This window comes from Salmo salar, chromosome ssa11, assembly GCF_905237065.1.
Source record: "Salmo salar chromosome ssa11, Ssal_v3.1, whole genome shotgun sequence".
NCBI lineage: Eukaryota > Metazoa > Chordata > Actinopteri > Salmoniformes > Salmonidae > Salmo > Salmo salar.
The window spans coordinates 28,713,794-28,741,071 of NC_059452.1; the positions used below are offsets into that span (position 1 = coordinate 28,713,794).

The 27,278-nt window shown below is 42.2% G+C and overlaps 1 protein-coding gene across 1 annotated transcript in view; it reads right to left on the reverse strand.

The window, feature by feature from the left end:
• LOC106562393 (TOX high mobility group box family member 3) overlaps nt 1-27,278 on the reverse strand; it is a 60,955-nt gene that overhangs the window by 21,159 nt on the left and 12,518 nt on the right. Inside the window, exon 2 of the mRNA XM_014127256.2 lies at nt 1,739-1,792. Coding sequence (XP_013982731.2) covers nt 1,739-1,792 — 54 coding nt within the window. The remainder of the gene's footprint in view (nt 1-1,738; nt 1,793-27,278) is intronic.

Consider the following 27,278-nt stretch of genomic DNA (forward strand, 5'->3'; position numbering starts at 1 on the left):
AATGCAAATGAGCTGCTTGGCTATTCTATTAACTCTCCTTCCCTCCCCCTACCACCCGCCCACCAGCCCCCACCCAGCCAGTCCAGCCACACTGGGCTTTCACAGCTTGGGCTGAATGCTCTCTGAACAGCTTGTGATGGCGTGGCCTCGACTCGCCTCACCACAGAGGGCCTCAGCCATAGAAGTAGAGTTACTAGATTGGGTTAAAAAAAAGCCCCTTTGACCATGGCACATTGAGTTGCATGAGGATGCCGGTTCTAGTAATTATATTTCTTTGGCCTCAGCAGCCCCTGGACATGGAGGATGGATGCACCTAGTTTGAGAAAATGTGTTGGCAAATGGAACATCTCCCTATATGACTCTATTAAGGCTTTGTAGTTGGGTCAGTCTGTGCAGTCCCTGCTGTACTGTAACTGCTTGACTGAGTAGCATCACCATTGAGGTAATGAGTTAAGAAACTATAGCTTTCTCAACCATGGAGAGAGATGTGATGTGTAACATTACAAAGGAATCTGTTTTCTTCTTCTCTATGGCAATACTGTGGTTGCTTGGTACATGGTTGAGAGCAGGCTAGATCAGTCTCTCTTTAGACAGCACCATGGTACACTAAACAGTATGAGATTGCCCTGTTTTGAACTACTGTGAATGGATGATGGGTATTTTTGGTGCACTTATCCCTAATGACAGGGCAGGAGAAAGGGTGGAGGTCGACTACACTGGTATATTTAGCACACTGTTGAATCCTCAGTCACCAACGCACAGAGGGACATGAAATGTGAGTTCGGCAGCTTAGCAGAAGTAGTCCCAAACCTACTCTATGTGTCCTTACCGTAACATACACAGATCATTCAGACACTTCTAAAGTCATGCCACATGACATTCAAGGCATTGGAACTGCCAGGCAAGACAGAGAGTGGTCTTGTTAGTGATGGCATGTGTTTCTCCTCAGGCTCCTTGATCATGTCTTGGAACACGAGGGAAAACAGGTGTTTACATCCCTAACTTTCTGACACCTCACCTTGGCTCACCTAGAGACATCACAAGGCTTTCAGAAGAGAGGGCTCTATATTGAATTTGACTAATCTTACTAATTATCTACGCAGGGTCTTGCTTCAGTATGAAGCAATTTAACAGCAATACAGCAAAGCCTTACTCGAGCTTGTATGCCAGTCCACTGCTGGAAAAAATAGTAGTTATCTTTGACATCTTCATCTGATTCATTGACTTCCCTACATCTCCATTATTGGCCTTGACATGATCAGAACGTGGAGAAGGGATCAGAATGTGGAGAAGGGATCAGAATGTGGAGAAGGGATCTGAACGTGGAGAAGGGATCTGAACGTGGATCAGAACGTGGAGAAGGGATCAGAACGTGGAGAAGAGATCAGAACGTGGAGAAGGGATCAGAATGTGGAGAAGGGATCAGAATGTGGAGAAGGGATCAGAATGTGGAGAAGGGATCAGAACGTGGAGAAGGGATCAGAATGTGGAGAAGGGATCAGAATGTGGAGAAGGGATCAGAACGTGGAGAAGGGATCAGAACGTGGAGAAGGGATCAGAATGTGGAGAAGGGATCAGAATGTGGATAAGGGATCAGAATGTGGAGAAGGGATCAGAATGTGGAGAAGGGATCAGAATGTGGAGAAGGGATCAGAATGTGGAGAAGGGATCAGAATGTGGAGAAGAGATCAGAACGTGGAGAAGGGATAGTTGAGGAAAGTGGAGAACGGATACTTACATCACCACCACCAGCGACATCTGCCATGTTCATGTAGTTGTTGTTGTTGGCAAACTGCAAGAGAAGAGAACAGATCATCATTATACCTCTGGCCTCGTACCAAGATTATGTCAAATCAGTGTCACATAGATATTTCCTTTCACAGATCCATTCAATTAGTGTCACTTGCGTTTACGTTTTTCACGTTTACGTGTTGAGTTTAGTCCTAGTTGTTTCTGCTTGGGTGAGTAATTTCTGCCACATTGCTCTATTGTCACGTAGTAGAAAGATGTCTTTCGAGAGGTTGTAGCCAATTCACTGCAAGGTAATGAAAATCTGGGCCGGCTATTCATGCCTTATGGGATGGTAATTAAGCATGGGTTTGCATCACAAAGCAAAGTATCAAGATGTTCTGGCAGGTTATTAACTTCAAGTAACCCAAGGGAGGAGGATGCTGCCAAGGAACAAAAACAAGATGGTGGGAGAGTACCAATAGGACATGGAGCAGTTGTGGTTTTTTGGATTGAGGAAAGGCAAGCATGAATGGAGGGGATAAGCGTAGCTAGATGAGCTATTAAAAAATGTGTCCTTTAGTTTAGTTAAGAAATAGCAACAGTGCCGTGTTTTGCGTTCATGACGAGCCCCCTAAACCCACACACACAGCCCTCTTAGCAAAATGGCAGCCACTTCCTTTCTTCTGAGACACAAGCATGCTGACAGGTAGGAACAATGGGAGACAGAATGAAGAATTATGCACTAGCAGCTGGGCCCTAGAGCACAATGCACCTCTCTGTGACCAAGCTACAGCAGCAGCACAAACCCCACAAACCCCAGCCTACGTACACCGGGCAGGGAGGAAGAGGGGTTAGAGGTTTGTGTCTTCATGAGTCCTCCCTCTGAGACACTTTCCCCATTTGCACAAAGCACTGGAATAATCTAATTTTGTGTATTTATTTCAAAGTCATTCTAGTGAAACATTATGAATGTGGAACAACTCAAATATAGAGGGAGAGAAAAAATGGTTTCTTATCTTTAGCGGAAGCCAAACAATAGTGGAAACAAATTAAGATCAGAGCGAGATGAGAAGTGCATTAATTTATTTTCCACTCCTTTGTTTTTTTCTCCCCTTGTTTTCTTGTGAGTGGTTAGTATGCGAATGTAATTACCAAAAGAACTGCGGCTAATCAACTGTGAATGGTATCCATTAATTAGCCTATGCCTTGGAGAGAGAGTGTGTAGAATCAGCAGCAATGTTAACAGCGTAATGCACCAATGGGAAGGGAAGCCACAAGCCCCACTAGCAGTTGGCAAAGCAGGTAGTTTGATACATTCAACACAACCCGTTTGTAGACCTCTTTACCTGGAGCTGTCCCACTGAACTGCATCTGAGCTGAGCACTCAAACACACACACACACGCCACAGAGAGTTGCAGATAACCTCAACTGTGAAACATCTGTCAACAAGGAGTGGTCCTCCCTTCCCCCTTCTGTACTTTCCAACCTGACATGGCCAGGGTACATCAGGCATTCTGAGGAACACACACACACACACACACACACACACACACACACACACACACACACACACACACACACACACACACACACACACACACACACACACACACACACACACACGTCTGGCATTCTGAGCCGCACTCGGCTAGTAATTAACCTCAACGCAGCCTGGGCTTATCTGTGAAGTGTTACACTGTCCCCTTCTTCTTTTAGATTACAAATTGAAGTCTCAGAGATATCCCTCTCTATTGAAACACAGACAACATTGTGTTGATGTGGGGAGAGATAGGAGGGTTTTGTGCAGTGCTACCTCTTCCTAACCCCCCTGGGTTTTTACTGGTGAGTGAAACGTTAGGGGGTGAACAAACAATAGCTCTGGAACCAAGAGAACTCTCTGAACATTCTGGAAAATGGAGAGGGAACATAAGGATCTAAGGAGGTGAATACATCATTTTGTTGTTATTGTGGGATTTCTAATGGAAAGAACTGATGCGGAGGTAGGCTATGTCTTCCCAGAGCATGCAGGCAGATTTGAGTGGGTTGGTTGTCAGTGTTTAGTTAATAACTAATGTCATCAACATCCAACCGTTTCCCAATGCAATTACTACCTGCAATATACAGATGTAGGATCTTAATTTGATCACTCTTTTGTTGCTGAATATTTTTCTGTGCCGCAGAAAAGGCAGATGAGCTTCGTGATCTACATAAATTCACTGAAAACCTTCACTAACATATTGACAGTATTCCACTTTTCATGTAGCTTCATTTTGACCAGCTAATAGCCTAACCACTGGTCAAGCAACATTATGGACTAAACATTAAAATCCTGTTGCACAGGATTATTTTGCTGCGACAATACAGGTCACATTAAGATCCTATATCTGTAAACTACCGCCTCTGTGATGTGTGCTCCCAACACATGGTGAATTTATACCTCAATAATACTGTATGTACATATCAGAAAACAAATCCATGTAAATACAAACACCATGCTCTAAGGTGAGACAATAGGAAAACAAACAACAACAATTGATGTTGGCCTGAGATCCAGTAAATTAGCTTCAGAGAAAACACTGCAATAAGGAAAGTATTGTGAAACTCTTTAGGAAGACTGCCCCGTTTCCATGAGGTGTGTTTTATTGTGCTTCCAGTTCCAGGGCCCAGTTCTCTCCTCTGAGAACTATACTGTATCCCAAATGGCACCCTATGCCCTATGTAGTGCACTACTTTTGATCAAAACCCTATGGGCCCTGGTCAAGAGCAGTGCACTATAAAAGGAACAGGGTGCCATTTGGGACACATCCTAGTCTCTCACCAACACCATTGGAAATGGTCCCCAGCCACCAGTATCAATCTTGACCATTAAGAGCTCTACCCTACCGTGGCAGTCGCTTGGCCACATCCTCAGTGGACAGCAAGTAGCAACATGAGCGGATCTTGTTATTATTATATTGTTGCTCCCAATTAATCTTGGTGGAACGCCGGCGTTTAATGTTCATGTTTCACGGCCGGCCCTGAGTCAAATGCCAGATTAAATTAAGTGTGATTGGAAGGACTGTGCAGCTGACGGCAGAGCCTGCACTAAAATGGGTCAGAGCAGACAATGAGCGCTCTGTAATTAAAATGATGAGATGAGCAGGATGGATGAGCAAACTCTGCATGCTACAGTCCTCGTTAGGACAAAACCAAACCATGCTATGTTACACGGGAAGCTTTTTGACAGCAGTGAAATCTGCCGTTGGTTGAACTAAGATTGTCTGGGGTATTATCACCCGAACATGACAGAGTAAATGTTACAGAAATGTTATCATGGGGTGTTCTTACAGGTACCAGGGAACTGGGGGTGAAAAATCTGTAGGAACATAAGAGCACAGCAGCAACAGACCAGGCAAACCTGTTACTAAGCATTAGACAGCCCTGCACATCCAAGCTCCAAGCTCAGCATGTTTGGAAAAACAAGTGATGTCTCCCTTTCCCTCTCCCAATCTCTCTCTATCTCCTAAAGGCTCTATCTGGCAGAGGGGAACAAGCAGCAGTAGAGTAGAGCTTTAAAATAGCCTTGGGATAGAAGGCTTTTATTAACAGAGTGGATCCATGGCCAAACGAGCTCTGTGTAACATGAGCCTCGACAGTGTGAGAGAGACAGAAACGGCTAAACGACAGAGCAAACACACTGACTGACTGGCCATCTACCTAGTGTTTTCACTCCCAGCCACTTCTTCTCTATCTGCACCAGCAGCAAATTTTTTCTTCAATAAATGTTTCAGAGAAGAGAGAATTAAAGAGCTTACATGATCCTGATCCTGCCGTGAAAAGACTGTAAAGGCTGTACTGTCTGGGAAAACACTCACAGTGAGAGACAGAAAAGCATTAAGCTTTCCTCACAGTGAATCAGATGAAGAGATGAGTTAATATTTCTCTCTGTGTTTTGAGGAGGGAAAGAATACCCAATATTTTTCCATTGGCAGTCTTCGCTCACATTATAGTGCTATGCTGAGCTTTTGTGAGAGCTGGAAGAGGAGGAGGGGAGATGGTGGCTCTTTACATCTTCATTTGCAGAGATGCATTTGCTTTCTCCATGTACTGTAAATACCATAGTAGTTCATCGCTTTGTTTTTATTTGGCAAGGCTTTCCACCCAGTAACTTGTATTAGGATCTTTTACTTCACATTTTCCTGTATGCATATATATTTACAAACTGATATTCTCCACAAGCAGGTACATTTGATAACCCTCGTAAAGCCATTGTATGACTGATACCAGTGTCATTTCAATATCTTCTAACCATAGCTCAATAATATTTGTATGAAAATATGTCAGATTGGAAATAAGCTGTTGGCAGCTATTATACCAAACACTATTATTTCATCCCCAGGGCAAACACAATATTACACCAGTATGACCCCATCTAACCCCCAGTATGAGGTAGGAACCAAATGGATCATATCAGTAAACATGGGAAGGACAAGTTAGACCCACAATTATGCCTTGAGAGCCTCTGTTGGCCAACTGTCATATGATTTTGCTCATAAATGTGGAGATAAAATAAGATAACAGTTTAGTATTGTCAGCTTGGACTGTTGTGCTGGTTTGGTCACCATACAGTCCAGATTCACAAGAGCATGAACAAAGAGCAAAGTCATCGAAAACGTAATTTTATAAGAATAAATCAAGTAATTCTTTCCGCTTAAGTCTTGGAGTGTAAAATTACATACTAAATTGAATACAAAGGGTCTTGAATCTTCCTGTTTCATCTGCACTTTAGACCATTCAATTCCAAAGTTGACTCTCATGAATAAATCAAAATTAAATTACCTCACAATAACTGATTGGCCATGTCACAAATATCCAGAGAAGAATGAGAAGAAAAAAAACAATGTCTACTCTGTGATGGACGAGACACAGAATGAGCAGAAAATAGGCTATTTAGGTTACACAATACAATCCAAAGCCATCAGTATCAGTACCTGCTTGACAGCAGGTAAGCATCTTGGCCATGTTCCTCCTCCCTCCTCCTCACAGAAACACCAAAAACTAATTCAATCAAGAGCAGACATTTGCCAGAAACATATCAGCTGCTGACAAGCAATTTTACAGTTCAACTATGAGCTCAGTAATCACAGCATAGCCTGTGTTCTCCGGGACACAATGCTTATGCTAATGTGTTCTCCAGTCCAGTCATCTCTCTGTAAGAAGGATAAAATACCAGTCAACTTGCAACTACATTATGCCTCCAGTTCAGTCCAGAGTATAAACACAAGTAATTTGCTCTGTTTTTTTATTTTAATATTTCCATTAAGATGACAGCCACTGTAGCTTTGGCCCTTTCATTTAGCAGAAGGGGAGGAGACCAAGACTAGCAATACAAACGGAATACTTTCCTTTCTGCCCAACCTCCACCAGGCCAGTTGCAGCTTGGGTAAACACCAATCTCTGATTCCCTGGGTCCTCCTCACCAAATACATGCTCATTTACCACCCAATTCAGCATTAACAGTCTGTAGCTGGACCCTCCTGTGATTACAGGGGCTATTCACCCCCAGCATGCCCCCATACATGCAGTGCCAAGCTGACACATATAGATATATATATATATATATATATTTCCTCACTATGTGCTTGGCAGTCAATCTGTAAAGCGACTCTAGTGCACAGCGTGTCCACACAGTCAGCTTGCAAGCTGTGTTCTGATCTGCAGGATGAATCGATCGGTAATTCAGTTTAAAGCTCAAATCATTACTCCCACAGCACAGCACAAACTGTTCCCTCCCATCGGAACTAACTGACTGTTGGTCCAGGACTACACAAGAAGTAACATTAAAGTGAATTTCTCTCTGTCTGTCTCCCATCTTTCCCTCTCTCTCTTATTCTCTCTACCTCTCTCTCTGTCCCTTACACTCTCTCTCTCTCCCGCTCTTACTTTCTCTCTCTCGCACTAGTCTTGGGCGGTATCCAGATTTTCTTACCTTCATACCGACCATGTGCCACCCCGGAATATTCAGTAATACCGGCAGTGAACAAAATCCCACTGAGCCTCTGTAATACAAAGGTTAGAAATGCTAACAAGTACATGTAACATCCCATAGAGAATGCTAACTAAATGCTAACAAGCTTATTGTGAACATTTTATACAGTCTCTGACCTAAATTATTTACAGGACAGACATCCCAGCTCATAAAGTTATACAAAAGAAATGCTACACAGTTTGTTGCACGCACAAAACAAATAATAGACAACAAGGCTCCAGCAAGGGATTCTCTGCTGTTACCAATCTTAGCTTGATTTTGGAATAAGCTAACCACTTAGCTAGATAGTTAACTAGCTACTAAATTAGCAAATCAAAAGCACAACTGCAGAGCAATTAGAACATTTTAGACAGTTAACTTAATAGTTATTAGATATCTTGCTGGCAAAGATTTAGTTGTGAATTCCATGCTGTAACTAGATCACCTGGCGCATGCTGGACAACAGTGAGTGACTCACAAGGCTCCAGTCTCTCGTAGTTGTGTGCTTGTAAACAATCACCACATGACTGGGAACTATACTGAAAAATATGTGACAGGTGAAATAAAGAATGTGATTTTCTTAATCTCCTAACGTATTGCACAAATTGACTGTAGATATTTACTTAAAAAGTAGATACAAATATTAAAATGTATAAAAAAAAAACTTCAAATAACTAGTTTCAATGGTATTGAAAAACGATCCCATGGCTATTTCCAAATACCTCGTTATACGGTACAGTATATACGGTATACCATTCAAGCCTCTCTCTCACCCCTTACTAGATTAGAATGGAGCAGAAGAACAGGTCTGAGAGAGAAAGGCTTGGTGTTATCAACAGGTCTGAGAGACAAAGGCTTGGTGTTATCAGAAGTCTGGATCTAACAGATGACAGTTTTATTCAGTTTGTGTCTGATTGTCTCTCTCTTTAACAGCCTGTCCACTCTCTTCTTCTCTGGCCCTGCATTGGTTGCATCCCAAATGGAACACTATTCCATGGGTCTCTGGTCAAAAGTAGTGCACTATTTAGGAAATAGGTTGCTATTTGGGACATGCCCATTGTGTCGTCAGTCTGCCCTGTTTGCTTTAATAAATCTGGACCAGACCCGATGGAATTGTTTAACCCCATGCTGGGAAATCAACATGGCTATAAAAGACCACCTGTTCACTGTTCACTTATACTCTACCTGTGTTTGATGTCTTGCGTCCCAAATATTACTCTATTATCTATATAGCAGTAGTTTTGACCAGAGCCCTATGGTAGCCCTATGGGCCCTGGTCAAAAGTAGTGCACTATGTAGGGAATAGGGTCCCATTTGGGAAGCAGCCTCAGTGGAGTTGAGTGTATTAATAAAACTGAGTTTCAGGTCTCAGGTGCAGGTCCCCTCAGAGCGACTTCATGAGCATAAAGATTTTGTGTAAGCTCACGTTAATGTATATGAAAGATACAGTCCCAAGGGTGCTATCTCTGAAATGTGAGAGCACCTAATATAGATGTGACTATTTGGGACGGGAGTTAAACCTAAGTAGAGCCTCCCAGATACTATGTTACAGTACATGGCATAACTAAGAACATTACTGCTTCCTTGTTGCTGGCTTAAGAAACATGGGCTACACTTGGAAACGAACTGAAGTGGTCAATTAAGAAAATAAAGGAAATGAGATTGAATGATTTTATAATGTGCTTTGCTTTCAAGTTTCTTCTCTGGGCCAGCTTGTTTTGGTAGTGTTGAGAGAGAGAGAGAGAGAGAGACTGTAAGTAAAAGTCTGAGGTTAGTGACGCAGACATCTTTTGTCATGTTCTCTGCAGAGCAAACATAACAAACACTGGGCCGAGGAGAGTTGTGGTTTGGTTCCATATGACGGCCAGTGCTAAAGGCTACATTTTTCTTGTTATTACTCCTGTGTCACATATTCCCTGTTGTGCAAAAATGTTCCCTACAACTCAAACAATGCTTGATCTGTTTCAGAAATATGGAATATGTGGATAAATAGGCTGTCAAGGGCGTCGTAAGGATTGGACCAAGGCACAGCGGGTAAAGTGCTCATCTTCTTAATTTATTAGAAATAACACTTAAACAAAAGAAACAAACGACGAAACAGTCCCATAAGGTGCACAGACTATACAGGAAATAACCACCCACAAAACACAAGTGAAACAAACCTCAACTAAATATGGCCTCTAATTAGAGACGACAACCAGCTGCATCTAATTGGAGGTCCTACCAAAAACCCAACATAGAAATAGAAAACTAGATTTAAACATAGAAATAGAAAACATAGAACCTAAACCAAAAACACCAAAACACACAAAACAAACACCCCCTGCCACGCCCTGACCAAACTACAATGACAAACAACCCCTTTTACAGGTCAGGACATGACATAGGCAGTATCAATCAAGTACATTTGGAATTATGATGACACAAAGCTACTTCCATTACAGTCAAAACAAATTCACAAAGTATGTCAGAAATTCACTGGATCTGTGATAGATGCACACCAAAGCCTCAACACTGTAGTCGATACTAGGGCTGTTGTGGTGACTGCCACACCAGCGGTCATGAGACCATTTAGTCATGGTAATTAGGCTTCTCCAAGCTCTGATGCTGCTGATGGTCATTAGTAGTCTACCAAACTTGCTAACTGCCTGGTACTCAGCACTCTATTGTCCCTCTAATCACTCTGACATCAATGTAAATGGTTCAAAAATCTAATCAAACACTTCATGAGAGCCCATGAGCTCATGTTGTGCAACATTTCAATAGGCTATGCAATTGCGCGAGAAAATAGAGTGATGGCCTCTACTGAAAAGAGGAAGATCAGCTTTCTATAGGCAAGGCCTACTATATTATTTTTCAACTTTCCTAATATTAAGTACATCGCTTATATTTACAGCAGGAGTATAGCCTACCTGGCTGGCATGAAAATAAACCACGGGAAAAGAGTCCTACATTTTTTCCTGCTGCCCCTGTTTCGATATAGGTGCATGATTATGGTACATTTTAAATCAAAACAAATTTCACACATATGTATTATTTAGTATATGTTGTCACGTGTGCTCCCTCTCCGGCCTCTAGGTCACCAGACTGCTCATTATGGCGCACACCTGTCACCATCGTTACGCGCACCTGCGTGTCGTCAGACTCACCTGGACTCCATCACTTCCCTGATTACCTTCCCTATATATGTCACACCCTTTGTTTCCTTCTCCAGGTATCATTGTTTCTGTTTCAGTTTCATGTCTGTGTGCTGTTAGTGTTTCTTGTTTTGTATTATGTTCCGTTTATTTTATTAAAACACTCACTCCCTGAACTTGCTTCCCGACTCTCAGCGCACATCGTTACATATGTAAAGACAAGATTAAATCAAGAAAGGTCTGATGGGTGACAATATTATCCTATCACTTGTGAATTATATATTATCACTTGTGAATGATGCCCAGCATAAGAAACAATGCCTTTTTTTGCGACTATTTCGAATCATTGTCGCACAACTCATGCAGCCTAGCCCATAGGCCTATATGATTTAATAAGGTTTGTATCACAACTAAAGTGTCCAAATAACTTCTTAAAATTAAGCACATTATTCTGCTTTACAAGGGGTGTAGAGCCTAACTGGCATACATAAGCAGCGCGTGAGATCAAGTTTGGGGAGGATAACTTTCACCATAAAAATGCGCCTTTATAATAAAAGCATTACATGCATCATTGCATTTGCGGTCACTGTTGATAATGATGTTTTCCACTAATCGAACATTCGTGCTTATAGCCTTGCTACGCTTATAATGTGAGGAAATAGCCTAATAGTTTATCAACTTTTTAAGCTACTGTAAATGTTCTGATCTGTTGTGTCAGCCACATTGTGTAAAAATGTTTTTTTGATGCTAGTGGTTGTATTCATTTGGGATCTATCGCAGCCCACAACTGTCCCGGACTATGTTTGGAATATTTATTTCTTGCACAGACTAGAATAGGTCGACCTTTGTAATATGGGGGATAGTAGATTGACATAGGATGTTGCTTTTTCTGTTCATTAGGTCTACTCATCTTGTTGGCTGACGAAAGGTAAATGTGGACAGTTCTTCCAATATCTTCAATATGCACCTCAGAATTGGATAAGGATGCACGCAGTTGCATCCCCGATGTGTCTGTCTTTACTTGTAGCCTGTGAGAAAGACCCAATCGCGTGATGGAGCGTGCAGCACTCAGCGAGAAGGGCACAACAGCCACTGGCTGCAAAAGGCATGGATTTCTTTTAGGGTGCATTATGGCCACACAAAGTGGATGCCGCCATGAAATTCTAGGCATTATCAAGTGCTTGTCAAATTGTGAATGAGTGACTGATGTAGTGTGTACAGCCTGCACATAAAAAACTAAGCAGTGATCATGCCTTTCAAGCAACTTTTTCAAATGATCATTAAAGTCGCATCATGCAGCCTTACAATGTATTAAAAATCTAAACATATAGCCCAACATTTGTAGAACAACTAAAGTTACATTAATAACTCTAAATTAAGCATATAGGAGTACCTATTTCTTTGTTAACCACTCAACACAGAATAGCCACATGTGCGCACTCCCTCAAATTGTTTGGAGAAAATATCCTTTCTATTTTATTCAGCTATGTTCAATTGTATTCTTCAAACTACAAAATAATTGCACAGAATTCTCAGCAAATCTTGTCTGCTAAATGAACTAGTGTAGCCCACAGCAATTTGGCATAGCCAGATCGGGACCTAACATAAGGACAACTCAGAGTATGCTATTCTGTTCTTCTGAAATAGACTGCATTTTCTTCATATCATGTTTCTTTAGACCTGTCTAAAATAAATAATTGATTTATTGTGATGGTGTAGGCTATATTACATGGATTTATTAGACTTTTTAAAATGAATATGTTCTTAAGGTCAGCATCAGTGGCTTGTAGACTATGTGTGGAAGCCAGGAGATGCTAAATGTGTTTATGTTAATTAACGGTCAATTACCATGAGACCGACATTAGTTGATTGACAATCACCGGCTGACAAAGTTTCATGACCGCCACAGCCCAAGTTGATACCAATAATGTCCAAAAGCATCTGCGGCCGGCCGACTTGTGATGGCCGGCCGCCCAACAACCTGCCTGCTTGACCCTATCCCCTCCTCTCTTCTCCAGACCATTTCCGGAGACCTTCTCCCTTACCTCACCTCGCTCATCAACTCATCCTTGACCGCTGGCTACGTCCCTTCCGTCTTCAAGAGAGCGAGAGTTGCACCCCTTCTCAAAAAACCTACACTCAATCCCTCCGATGTCAACAACTACAGACCAGTATCCCTTCTTTCTTTCCTCTCCAAAACTCTTGAGCGTGCCGTCCTTGGCCAGCTCTCTTGCTATCTCTCTCAGAATGACCTTCTTGATCCAAATCAGTCAGGTTTCAAGACTGGTCATTCAACTGAGATGGCTCTTCTCTGTGTCATGGAGGCTCTCCGCACTGCTAAAGCTAACTCTCTCTCCTCTGCTCTCATCCTTCTAGACCTATCGGCTGCCTTTGATACTGTGAACCATCAGATCCTCCTCTCCACCCTCTCCGAGTTGGGCATCTCCGGCGCGGCTCACTCTTGGATTGCGTCCTACCTGACAGGTCGCTCCTACCAGGTGGCATGGCGAGAATCCGTCTCCGCACCACGTGCTCTCACCACTGGTGTCCCCCAGGGCTCAGTTCTAGGCCCTCTCCTATTTTTGCTATACACCAAGTCACTTGGCTCTGTCATATCCTCACATGGTCTCTCCTATCATTGCTATGCAGACGACACACAATTAATCTTCTCCTTTCCCCCTTCTGATAACCAGGTGGTGAATCGCATCTCTGCATGTCTGGCAGACATATCAGTGTGGATGACGGATCACCACCTCAAGCTGAACCTTGGCAAGACGGAGCTGCTCTTCCTCCCGGGGAAGGACTGCCCGTTCCATGACCTCGCCATCACGGTTGACAACTCCATTGTGTCCTCCTCCCAGAGTGCTAAGAGCCTTGGCGTGACCCTGGACAACACTCTGTCGTTCTCCGCTAACATCAAGGCGGTGACCCGATCCTGTAGGTTCATGCTCTACAACATTCGCAGAGTACGACGCTGCCTCACACAGGATCCGGCGCAGGTCCTAATCCAGGCACTTGTCATCTCCCGTCTGGATTACTGCAACTCGCTGTTGGCGGGGCTCCCTGCCTGTGCCATCAAACCTCTACAACTCATCCAGAACGCCGCAGCCCGTCTGGTGTTCAACCTTCCCAAGTTCTCTCACGTCACCCCGCTCCTCCGCACACTCCACTGGCTTCCAGTTGAAGCTCGCATCTGCTACAAGACCATGGTGCTTGCCTACGGAGCTGTGAGGGGAACGGCACCTCCGTACCTTCAGGCTCTGATCAGTCCCTACACCCAAAGAAGGGCACTGCGTTCATCAACCTCTGGCCTGCTCGCCTCCCTACCTCTGCGGAAGCACAGCTCCCGCTCAGCCCAGTCAAAACTGTTCGCTGCTCTGGCACCCCAATGGTGGAACAAGCTTCCTCACGACGCCAGGACAGCGGAGTCAATCACCACCTTCCGGAGACACCTGAAACCCCACCTCTTTAAGGAATACCTGGGATAGGATTAAGTAATCCTTCTAACCCCCCCCTACCCTCCCCCCAAAAAGATATAGATGTACTATAGTAAAGTGGTTCTTCCACTGGATATCATAAGGTGAATGCACCAATTTGTAAGTCGCTCTGGATAAGAGCGTCTGCTAAATGACGTAAATGTAAATGTACATGGACTTGTGTCCTTAGCCTGGGTCCAATCCAGCTTGTCTACATATTATGTACATGAACCACGCTCCCCTCTTCTCCCCTTGCCACTGAGTCTGGTCTGGTCCACACTCCGAGAGCAAATCCTAAAATAAAGCAGTAGCTGAATGAGGGGTTTCATTTGATCTAGCGGGGTGCAATGCCATTGGCCCGCTGCCACAAAGGGACTTAGGGCTGAGGAGAAGAGTATAAGGCCTCAGAAACATGGGGAAGCTTTCCCACAATGCCTACTGTTAGCAGCACAGACACAGACATACAAGTCTTTAAAGGCCCAGTGCAGTCAAACATTTGATTTACCTGTGTTTTAAATACATACACTATTTCCACACTATGAGGTTGGAATAATACTGCAAAATTGTGAAAATGATGACAATGCCCTTTTAGTGTTAAGAGCTGTTTGAAAAGACCGCCTGAAATATCAGCTTGTTTTGCTGGATGGAGTTTTGGCCTGCCTAGTGACATCACCAGGATGTACATTACTTAATAGACCAATAAGAAAGAAAGTTCCAAACCAACTAGTTTTCAGTTTTCCCCTCCCCACTCAGACCACTCCCAGACAGCCCTAGCAAAATTCTTGCTTGAGAAATTGCTCTTTGCTAAGAAGGTATTTTTGTTTCTTTTTGACCATTTTAATTTAAAACAATCACAGTAAGGTAATTAATTGTTGCCCAGAAATGATTTGATATTGAGATAAGAACAGCTGCATTGGACCTTTAAGGAAATCACATGAGAGTAGTCCAAATCAGCTTGGTGGTGGTGTTGTCTTGCATTCGCCTCTAAACCTTGAATGTCTACATGCTGTTTACTTTGGGACAGCTTTGAAGTAACTCCAGCTCCAAGATGCTATCATTTAAACCAGGGATACTTTTACTGCACTCTTAGCTCTCAGGTCTACGGCTACTGTGGTTTTAGGTGTCATTATCTGAGATAATGCATTGTTTAATCGCCATACAGGAAAGATTTTCACCACAGTAGATGGGTTTGTTTCAGTGGTATTAGTGCTGATGGTGGTGTTGCTGTACTAGATATGACAGGTGGGTATGGGCTCAGTGACCTGGATCCATCCCTATTGAGAGCTAGGGAGAATGGAGTCTTCTCCTATTGCGCTGGCAGAACAGACACATTCCTCTATTCCCTGGACACTATTACTGGTTAACACACTCATTAGAACGGTTTTGCCTCTGTACACACTGCAAAACGCAGGTACCAGTCACTGTTTGAGGGACTCACTGTAAACTAATCCTCTAATTTTTTTAGAGTAATTGCATAAAAATGATATTTAACTCAGGAGGTTGAAACAACATTTATAAACCAGGCTACCGTTATAATTTGACTCAGGCAGAAAAGCTTCCTGGATTAAAAATGACAGTATGAAAGTATTCTACCATCCAATGCTTATGTAAATAGATCTGATGTACCAACAAATTATTCCACCAGCAAATTCATTGTGTACAATCAGTAGGATCTGTAGTATTACCTGTTAAGCTTTCATGCTTTTCTTCTTACTCCTAAATCAAAACTCTTTAGGCTAGTAATGGATTAGGTAAATACCTGTCTTTCTCCATGCATGTATTTAAAAAATACAGCTGTAAACGTGCGTGGGTGTACTGTATCGATCTACCCTGTGCTGTGCTGGCTGCATGCATCCTTCCTTTCCATGTATTTTTCTCGATAAGTATAAGTCTAAGTATAAACCGACCAGTTGTTCAATCTCTATAAATCTGAGAAACACAAACTGCTGAGCGGTGACTCATATATCAGTCTATTATACACTACAGGGCTGACTGTATTAAACAAATGGATCTGCCTGCAGCTGGAGGAGAGAGCCAGTATAGAGGAGCAAAGGTTATTGTCTAATTTCAATCTTGGCTGCCTTCCCAGAGCTCTACCACGTTCCAATTTGTGGCTGTGTTGCTTGGCACTACTGACAGAACAGAGAGAGGTCCTGCTGCAAATACTGTTTGTGTTCAGCTACAGAAATGTGTCTGGAAAACTGGCAATCAACAGGTCGGCGCAGATTAACGCAATGACTGGAGCAAATTAGCTGAAATTATGGAAATGCTATCGATAAGGATGTTTTCCTTTGGGTTGTCGAGCGACATATACCTGCCATTTTTACCGGTCGTTCTTAGTTGTTACAGTATCGTTTTCCTACACAATCATTGGGGGATGGTGTGTAAGATCACATACACACCCAATATGGCACAAGAGTCAATGTTAATGCACTGCCTAGCATGTTATGAATTGTTTTATTCCACAATGAAAGGACAGCTGCAAAAGACAACTGTGGACAAAAAACAGCTGTTTAGACCTGCATATTACAGACAATTAGCTATTTCAAGTATGTATTTTCCAGCATACTACCCTCCATTCAGCAATTTGACTGACAATTCTTGGCAACAGGGCCTCCGAAAACAAAATAAAATAAAAAATAAAAAAACGATCTGAAACTGTTGAGTTTCAGATATTGTTTTCGTTATGTGACAGGAGCCATCAAGACTAAATGCTCTGTTCATGCGTTTCACTCTATTTACACCTGAAGTGCCATTTTAACATTTCACTTTTCAAAGGAAGTGTAAGATTATGATACCTACTGTTGAATAATTACAAAGACTTAATCTTCGCTATTTATTTCACATCACAGCAGCCAGTGACATTTAGAGAGCTTAAGAAGAAATCCGCAATGTAAAATGTAAAACAATGTAAAATTATTCCGTTCCTCAATGTTGGAAAGAACAGCGAGATCAAAGTGAACCTGGAAATGACAGTCCACAGAGTTAATGGAACCCCACTATGTTTTAGAGGATTTCTTTTTTACAGGGAAGAAAAAAAGAGAAGCTGAGTTTAGCTAGCAAAGCATTGAAAAAGGTGAAGGAGGAAATATACCTCTCTCTCTGTCTCTGTCTCTCCGTCTCTCTCTCTCTCTCTCTCAATTAAATTCAAAGGGGCTTTATTGGCATGGGAAACATATGTTTACATTGTAAAAGCAAGTGAAATAAACAATAAACAAAGGTGAGAATACACAAATCATGAACAAAAAACGATTAGAATTTAACAGTAAATAATGCACTCAAAAAGATTTAAAAAAGATAAATACTTTTCAAGTGTTATATTATCAGCTATTTACAGTGTTTTAGTAATGTGCAAATAGTTGAAGTACAAATAGTAGGGGAAGATAAATAAACAGATAAATATTGGTGGTATTTGCAATGTTGATGTGCTCCTCTAGTTTCCCTTTTCTCATGGCAACGGGCCATAAACCTTGCTGCCATGATTGCACAGATATGGGAGTTTATCAATGTTTGATTTGTTTTCAAATTCTTTGTGGGTCTGTGTGATTTTCTCTCTCTCAAAAATATCCTTGGTGAGGCTGACACGTAAAAAGCATGTGACCTATCAAATACAGCCATGACACTTAAAAGTGTGGATTTTCCTTGGGATAATATGAGGCTAAGCGTTTGCCTTTACGACTTATGTATGAGCCAATGGTATAACTCATAAAGTCAGTCATGTGCGCATACAGTACATTACAACCATAAACCAACATCTTGGTCTGGAATGGAGAGTAGGAGAGTCATGGTAATGTCATTAGTCTATCCAACCCCTTTCAACTGAGTATAATAGATGAAGTGAAATACAGTGAGGGAAAAAAGTATTTGATCCCCTGCTGATTTTGTATGTTTGCCCACTGACAAAGAAATGATCAGTCTATAATTTTAATGGTAGGTTTATTTGAACAGTGAGAGACAGAATAACAACAAAAAATCCAGAAAAACGCATGTCAAAAATGTTATAAATTGATTTGCATTTTAATGAGGGAAATAAGTATTTGACCCCCTCTCAATCAGAAAGATTTCTGGCTCCCAGGTGTCTTTTATACAGGTAACGAGCTGAGATTAGGAGCACACTCTTAAAGGGAGTGCTCCTAATCTCAGTTTGTTACCTGTATACAGCTTGACACCTGTCCACAGAAGCAATCAATCAATCAGATTCCAAACTCTCCACCATGGCCAAGACCAAAGAGCTCTCCAAGGATGTCAGGGACAAGATTGTAGACCTACATAAGGCTGGAATGGGCTACAAGACCATCGCCAAGCAGCTTGGTGAGAAGGTGACAACAGTTGGTGCGATTATTTGCAAATGGAAGAAATACAAAAGAACTGTCGATCTCCCTCGGCCTGGAGCTCCATGCAAGATCTCACCTTGTGGAGTTGCAATGATCATGAGAACGGTGAGGAATCAGCCCAGAACTACACGGGAGGATCTTGTCAATGATCTCAAGGCAGCTGGGACCATAGTCACCAAGAAAACAATTGGTAACACACTACGCCGGGAAGGACTGAAATCCTGCAGCGCCCGCAAGGTCCCCCTGCTCAAGAAAGCACATATACATGCCCGTCTGAAGTTTGCCAATGAACATCTGAATGATTCAGAGGACAACTGGGTGAAAGTGTTGTGGTCAGATGAGACCAAAATGGAGCTCTTTGGCATCAACTCAACTCGCCGTGTTTGGAGGAGGAGGAATGCTGCCTATGACCCCAAGAAAACCATCCCCACCGTCAAGCATGGAGGTGGAAACATTATGCTTTGGGGGTGTTTTTCTGCTAAGGGGACAGGACAACTTCACCGCATCAAAGGGACGATGGACGGGGCCATGTACCGTCAAATCTTGGGTGAGAACCTCCTTCCCTCAGCCTGGGCATTGAAAATGGGTCGTGGATGGGTATTCCAGCATGACAATGACCCAAAACACACGGCCAAGGCAACAAAGAAGGCTCAAGAAGAAGCACATTAAGGTCCTGGAGTGGCCTAGCCAGTCTCCAGACCTTAATCCCATAGAAAATCTGTGGAGAGAGCTGAATGTTCGAGTTGCCAAACATCAGCCTTGAAACCTTAACGACTTGGAAAAGATCTGCAAACAGGAGTGGGACAAAATCCCTCCTGAGATGTGTGCAAACCTGGTGGCCAACTACAAGAAATGTCTGACCTCTGTGATTGCCAACAAGGGTTTTGCCACCAAGTACTAAGTCATGTTTTGCAGAGGGGTCAAATACTTATTTCCCTCATTAAAATCCAAATCATTTTATAACATTTTTGACATGCATTTTTCTGGATTTTTTGTTGTTGTTATTCTGTCTCTCACTGTTCAAATAAACCTACCATTAAAATTATAGACTGATCATTTCTTTGTCAGTGGGCAAACGTACAAAATCAGCAGGGGATCAAATACTTTTTTCCCTCACTGTACATTACATTAAGATCATGGTTCAATTAGATTTGTTAGTGTGTTCTAGAACATGAGGATCTACTTATTGCAATGTAGAGGTGCTTTAATAGACAGTTTAATGCTGGGTATCAATTAAGGTGACTACAGAGATTAGGTAGTGTACAGTTTGTATTAAACAACTACGGGAAAAAGTATCAGTTTTTCCACACTTAAAAATAACACTGCACATTTGATTTTGTACACTACTCCACCTCTGAGGCAGGAAGGTCTGCTAAGTGTCTAAAGCAAAATAAGCCATTGACTTCCTCCTTTGACCACGGCTCTCTCAAAGCAGTTTTATCCAATTTCTAACAGTCCAGGAAGATGATAAAGGGGTCAGACAGTGACATATGCTGTATTTGAGCCTTGACCTCTATGTTAGGGGTAAATGGGAACCACGCTGAGTTTCTGCACCAAAATAAACGAGACAGTTCATTAAAGGCCAGGTTCCACCATACGTTCTACAACGAACCCAAGCACTTTCCCCACTGTGTGTGTGTGTATGTGTGTACCAACATACCTCTCCATTCGTCTTCATTAAGCTTGTGTTTGAACTGTTTCTCCACATCTCTGTAGTATAGAGTCTACTGGGAGCAGCTGCAGCTCCTTCATACTGTAGCAGCCCACATCTCATCTACTCTACACTGTCCCACTCACTATCCTTCACAGAAGTCCTTCTTTAAAGACACAGAGAGTGAGAGGCTTTTAAACAGTTGTGCTGGACAGGTGGAGAGAAAACACCACTTTCTTTTGGAGAGAGGGAGAGAGAGAGGCAGATTCAATGGACACAGTGATAATTAATCTCTTCATTCATATAAACTGAAGAGATCGACATTTTACGTTTTAGTCATTTAGCAGACGTTCTTATCCAGAGCCACTTACAGTAGTGAATGCATACATTTCATACAATTTCATACATTTTTTTTTTTCTTCTTTTTTTTTCTGTGCTGGCCCCCCGTGGGAAACGAACCCACAACCCTGGCATTGCAAACACCATGCTCTACCAACTGAGCTACAGGGAAGCTACTAATCTACCAACTGAGCTACAGGGAAGCTACAGGGAAGCTACAAATCAGCTCTACAACAGTATTGACTGTTAGGTCCTTGTATTTCACAGTTTTTATTAAATCGGGAGCATTACTGCTATCATGCTGACCCCAAAATCCAAATAAAGGCCTGGATTGGAAAACGAGGCTACCATCACACTGGGAAGCAATAATAATCCCGATCTCTTTATTCAAATCTGCCATGTGTTGATATTCAGTGTGACTGAATAGCCATGGGAGGGTTGCTCCAGCATATCTCTCCTGTCTGTCTGTAATTGAGCAGATTTATACTCTGGAAAAGGCTTTCTTATTATAACTCGGCTACACAAGGTTTTCTATTTAATGTATTACTCTTTTGTAAAGAGTAAGAGGCCTGCCTGACTGGGCTCTAAAAGTCTCTATGTCAGCACACAGTAGCTACAGTATGTTGGTTTGACAGCCTGTGTAACAAACTCTGGATGTATTTTATCTTACAAGCTTTACATACAGTGCTGCATATTCTCTGTTATGTTAGTATCACTTTCTACAGAGAAACATCATGTTTTTATAATTAAAAGATAAACATGATACTGATCATATATTATCATGAGTGTTTCCTCACATAAGTACTGTATGTGGGGTGAGTTAAGTGAATAGAATTATGTGGTCAAATATGACGAGATGCTAAAAAGGACAACAATTTAAATTAGTCAAACATGTGAAGCCATCACACTGAAGTCTAATAAAGAGCATATATTCATTGTAATCCCATATGGGTAATTATGAAAGGAATATGCTCAACCTCAATTTGTGAAACTCTGCCAGAAACAGCAATAGTAGCCATTACGTTAACTACTGTACGTATATGATGTAGTGCAGTGAATATCCTTTCCCTCAAATCATATTTTATTCACTTTTAGGAAAAGGGATATGTTGCTTTTATGTTCCCTAAACACCCAATGCTCTGAGGCATGATTTGTCATTGTTATTCAGAACTCGCTCACCTCCACTTAAAACATGATCCTTCTGGAGTCTAATGAAGCACCAAGGTAGGTCCCAGGGGGTTCCGCCTTGCCAAAGAAAACCTCTTTGATTTATGTACTACTTTGTTTTTCCTGCTTAAGGCTTGCCTGTTGTGTTGTGAGAGAGATGACCCTGCCTGGTGATGAATATGCGGATGGAGCATTTACTCTTATTTGTTAATTAGCTCATGTTAAAAATATATTCTCTCTGAAAGTGTCAATACCCACAATACACCACAACAGCCAGTCTGAACATAAGGCTCTCTCTCTCTGTCCTATCGTTTCCCAGTCTCCGCCTTCTCACAATTAAACCAAAAACAATCTGCCTGTATTTGCAATGACACTCCATTGCTGGATAAACGTTGATACCCAGATTAAATAAAATGACACTTTTGGACGGCAGTAAGCAGCCATCGTGCAGAACTGATTGGCTTTTAAAAACACTAATTAGTACTCAACCTTGTGGCTGTCCAACTGTAGCCTGCTAATGTGAGTGCACACACTCGTGATTTAGCCTCAATATCATGGCTCTATCAGACCTCCGTTTAGCCTGGAGAGATATTAGCACAGCCCACTCTCATGCTGGAGTGTCACGGACCTCTTCATCTGTTTTGAGTAAACAAAATAAAACTGCAACCGGAAAATATGAGGGCTTGTTTGTAGTTAGACATGCTGGAGAAGAACATAGAAAGGGAATTTGTGCTTTGATCCGCAAACGTGATCTGAAACCCCCTGCACATTAGGCTAGTTCATAAAATGAAAGAGATCCTGGAATTGAATAAACAGGCCTGGTATGTGGTGGACACTGGTGGAAAATGTGTTAATGTTATGAAAACATTACACATCCTGCATTTTTTTAACCTTTAACTAGACAATTCAGTTAAGAACAAATTCTTATTTACCATGACAGCCTACTGGGGAACAGTGGGTCAACTGCCTTGTTCAGGGGCAGAATGACAGACTTCAACATTGTCAGCTTGGGGATTTGATCCAGTAACCTTTCAGTTACTGGCCAAACGCTCTAGACATTTTTTTAATATCACATTTACATAAGTATTCTTGGTTATGACGCTACAAGCTTGGCACACCTGTATTTGGGGAGTTTCTCCCATTCTTCTCTGCAGATCCTCTCAAGCACTGTCAGGTTGGATGGGGAGTGTTGCTGCACAGCTATTTTCAGGTCTCCAGAGATGTTTGATCGGGTTCTGGTTTTGCCACTCAAGTACATTCAGAGACTTGTCCTGAAGCCACTCTTGCATTGTTTTGGCAGTGTGCTTAGGGTTGTTGTCCTGTTGGAAGGTGAAACTTCACCCAGTCTGAGGTCCTGAGCACTGTGGAGCAGGTTTTCATTAAGGATCTCTCTGTACTTTGCTCCGTTCATCTTTGCCTCGATCCTGACTGGTATCCCAGTCCCTTCTGCTGAAAAACAACCCCACAACATGATGCTGCCACCACCATGCTTCACCGTAGGGATGGTTCCAGGTTTCCTCCAGACCTGACACTTGGCATTCAGGTCAAAGAGTTCAATTTTGGTTTCATCAGACCAGAGAATTTTGTTTCTTATGGTCTGTGAGTCTTTAGGTGCCTTTTGGCAAACTCCAAGCGGGCTGTCATGTGCCTTTTACTGAGGAGTGGCTTCCATCTGGCCATTCTACGATAAAGGCCTGATTGGTCGAGTGCTGCAGAGATGGTTTTCCTTCTGGAATGCTCTGTCAGAGTGACCATCAGGTTCTTGGTCACCTCCCTGACCAATGCCCGTCTCCCCTGATTGCTCAGTTTGGCCAGGTGGCCAGCTCTAGAAGGAGTCTTAGTGGTTCCAAACTTCTCCCATTTACGAATGATGGAGGCCACTGTGTTCTTGGGGACCTTCAATGCTGCAGAATTGTTTTGGTACCCTTCCCCAGATCTGTGCCTCGACACAATCCTGTCTTGGAGCTCTACGGACAATTCCTTCGACCTCATGACTTGGTTTTTGCTCTGACGTGCACTGTCAACTGGGGGACCTTATATAGACAGCTGTGTGCCTTTCCAAATCATGTCCAATCAATTCAATTTCCCACAGGTGGACTCCAATCAAGTTGTAGAAACATCTCAAGGATGATCAATGGAAACAGGATGCAACTGAGCTTAGTTTCGAGTCTCATAGCAAAGGGTTTGAATACTTATGAAAATAAGGTTTTTCTGTTTTATATATTTTATAAATCTGCATAAAAAAATCAAAATCTGTTTTCGCTTTGTCATTATGGAGTATTGTGTGTAGATTGCTGAGGATTTTTTCAAATTTAATACATTTTAGAATAAGGCTGTAACGTAACAAAAAAAAGTCTGAATACTTTCCGAATGCACTGTATGTATACAAAAGTATGTGGACACCCCTTCAAACTAGTGTATTCGGCTATTTCAGCCACACCTGTTGCTGACAGGTGTATAAAATCGAGCACACATCCATGTAATCTCCATTGACAACCATTGGCAGTAGAATGGGATTACTGAAGAGCTAAGTGACTGTCAACGTGGCACTATCATAGGATGCCACCTTTCCAAAAAATTATGTCGTAAAATTTCTGCCCTGCTAGAGCTTCCCCGGTCAACTGTAAGTGCTGTTATTGTGGAAATGTGGGGGCACCCCTGCCTCGTGGTGGCTGTGGGGGTGCATGCTACACCTCTGCTTATAACTATAAATTCAGTATAACTATAAGAAATCTAAGATGTGTCAAATAAATTATATCCAGCTCATGGCTCCAGATATGCATTTGGTTAGTCACTAGATGTCAAGATCAAGCGTCTTGGTTACAGCAGAGACATTCAATTCCCCCCGGATGACGATCCCTGTTGCCTAAATTGTTTTGTGTGTCAAAACAAAACAAAAAAATGGAATACATGTTTTTGGGGGTTACAGAAATGGTATGAAGGTATGAAAGTCTGGATACTGCCCAACCCTAGAGTCCATATTTGGCAACTAGCAAACTACCAGTCCAACAGAGAACAATATGAGTAATAACTTACAGTAATTGCAGTAATAATGGCGAGCACAATTACACAGATGAATGTGCTTCAAGTTTATGTCTGATAAGAGTCAAAGCAGTGGACAATCACTGAGGTAATTACATAAAGATAGACGTAACTCACGCTCCTCCATCTAACTTCAGCATATCGCCTCATTAACAACCATCTTAATTCCCTTTTATCCACAGTTTATTACAATACTCACCACTCACAGATGGTGGTAAACATGAACGAAGCTTCGCTTGGAACATGCCTCAGTAAACAATGCTTTTTTTCTGTGATTTCACACATTTGGGCCGAGAAAATGTATTATCTTTTCAAGCAATAGTTAATCGCTATATAGGCTAAGTATTGCTTAAATATCTTATTAGCATCTGGAGGATAGTTTGTGGAGGAGAAGTAGGTGTAATCTATGATGTCAGCAACAGGCTAATGTTGTCATTAGCCAATAGGAACAAACGTCTTAGCCTTACAGGCCAATCAAAATATGACATCACGTGACATCCTCAATGTTTTGTGGCAACAGGATCCCTAGATAGTAGAACGCTTTATTAGTCAGTGATCAAAGCTAATGGTGCTAGGCCGCTAGCACCATGGCCTGTTGAGTAGCAAATGGTCTGGATAAAGCAGTAGGAACATGATCCAAGCTAATATAGAAAGCATACAGATATGCTGCTGTTTCAACAACATCACAAGTTGAGACCTTTGTAACACCAGACAACTGCTTTCAACATACACAAAGGATCTGACATTGGACAGTGACTAATCTCTGGCTCTCTCCAGGAGAATCAATGGCGCTCTAATAGACTTCACTGAAAACAAACCATGACAACAATGAAATACTTGACTCCTTTAAATGACTGTTGTCATTCAAGCCAGCCACACCCATGTAAAAGGAAGTGTGGTGTATCAAGGGTAAACCCCTAAGTATTGGTGTACAGTGCCTTGCAAAAGTATTCATCCCCCTTTGCGATTTTCCTATTTTGTTGCATTACAACCTGTAATTTAAATGGATTTTTATTTGGATTTCATGTAATGGATATACACAAAATAGTCCAAATCGCTGAAGTGAAATGAAAAAAAATAACTTGTTTAAATTTTTTATATTTTATTATACAAAACGGAAAAGTGGTGGGTGCATATGTATTCACCCCCTTTGCTATGAAGCCCCTAAATAAGATCTGGTGCAACCAATTTGTAACGCTTTCGTTTGGAGAAGTAGTGGAGTCAGGCGCAGGACACAGGGATGAGTGCAAACAAAACGTGTTTATTCAAAAACCACAATAAAACTTCTCCCACAGCAAAATAACAGGGTTGGGAGAAACACCTCCAACAACGACAAAACATGAACATTCACGGACAAAACAAACAGGGAAGCCAGAGGGTTAAATAATGAACATAATCAGGGAATCATAAACAGGTGTGTATAATTAAGACAAAACAAAATAAACAGGGAAACATAGATCAGTGGTGACTAGTAAGCCGGTGACGTCGACCGCCGAACGCCCGCCGAACGCCGCCCGAACAAGGAGAGGGGCCGACTTCGGCGGAAGTCGTGACACAATTACCTTCAGAAGTCACATAATTAGTTAAATAAAGTCCACCTGTGTGCAATCTAAGTGTCACATGATCTGTCACATGATCTCAGTATAAATAAACCTGTTCTGAAATGCCCCAGAGTCTGCAACACCACTAAGCAAAGGGCACCACCAAGCAAGCGGCACCATGAAGACCAAGTAGCTCTCCAAACAGGTCAGGGACAAAGTTGTGGAGAAGTACAGATCAGAGCTGGGTTATAAAAAAACATCAGAAACATATGGAAGAAGGTACTCTGGTCAGAGGAGACTAAAATTTTGCTTTTTGGCCATCAAGGAAAACGCTATGTCTGGCGCAAACCCAACACCTCTCATCACCCCGAGAACCCAATCCCTACAGTGAAGCATGGTGTTGGCAGCATCATGCTGTGGGGCTGTTTTTCATCGTCAGGGACTGGGAAACTGGTCAGAATTGATGGAATGATGGATGGCGCTAAATACAGGGAAATTCTTGAGGAAAACCTGTTTCAGTCTTCCAGAGATTTGAGACTGGGACGGAAGTTCACCTTCCAGCAGGACAATGACCCTAAGCATACTGCTAAAGCAACACTTGAGTGGTTTAACCTGTTTGGGAGAGGGGGCAGTATTTTCACAGCCGGATGAAAAAAACATACCCGATTTAAACTGGTTACTACTCTTGCCCGGAAATGAGAATATGCATATTATTAGTAGATTTGGATAGAAAACACTCTAAAGTTTCTAAAACTGTTTGAATGGTGTCTGTGAGTATAACAGAACTCATATGGCAGGCAAAAACCTGAGAAGATTCCAAGCAGGAAGTGGCCTGTCTGCAAATTTGTAGTC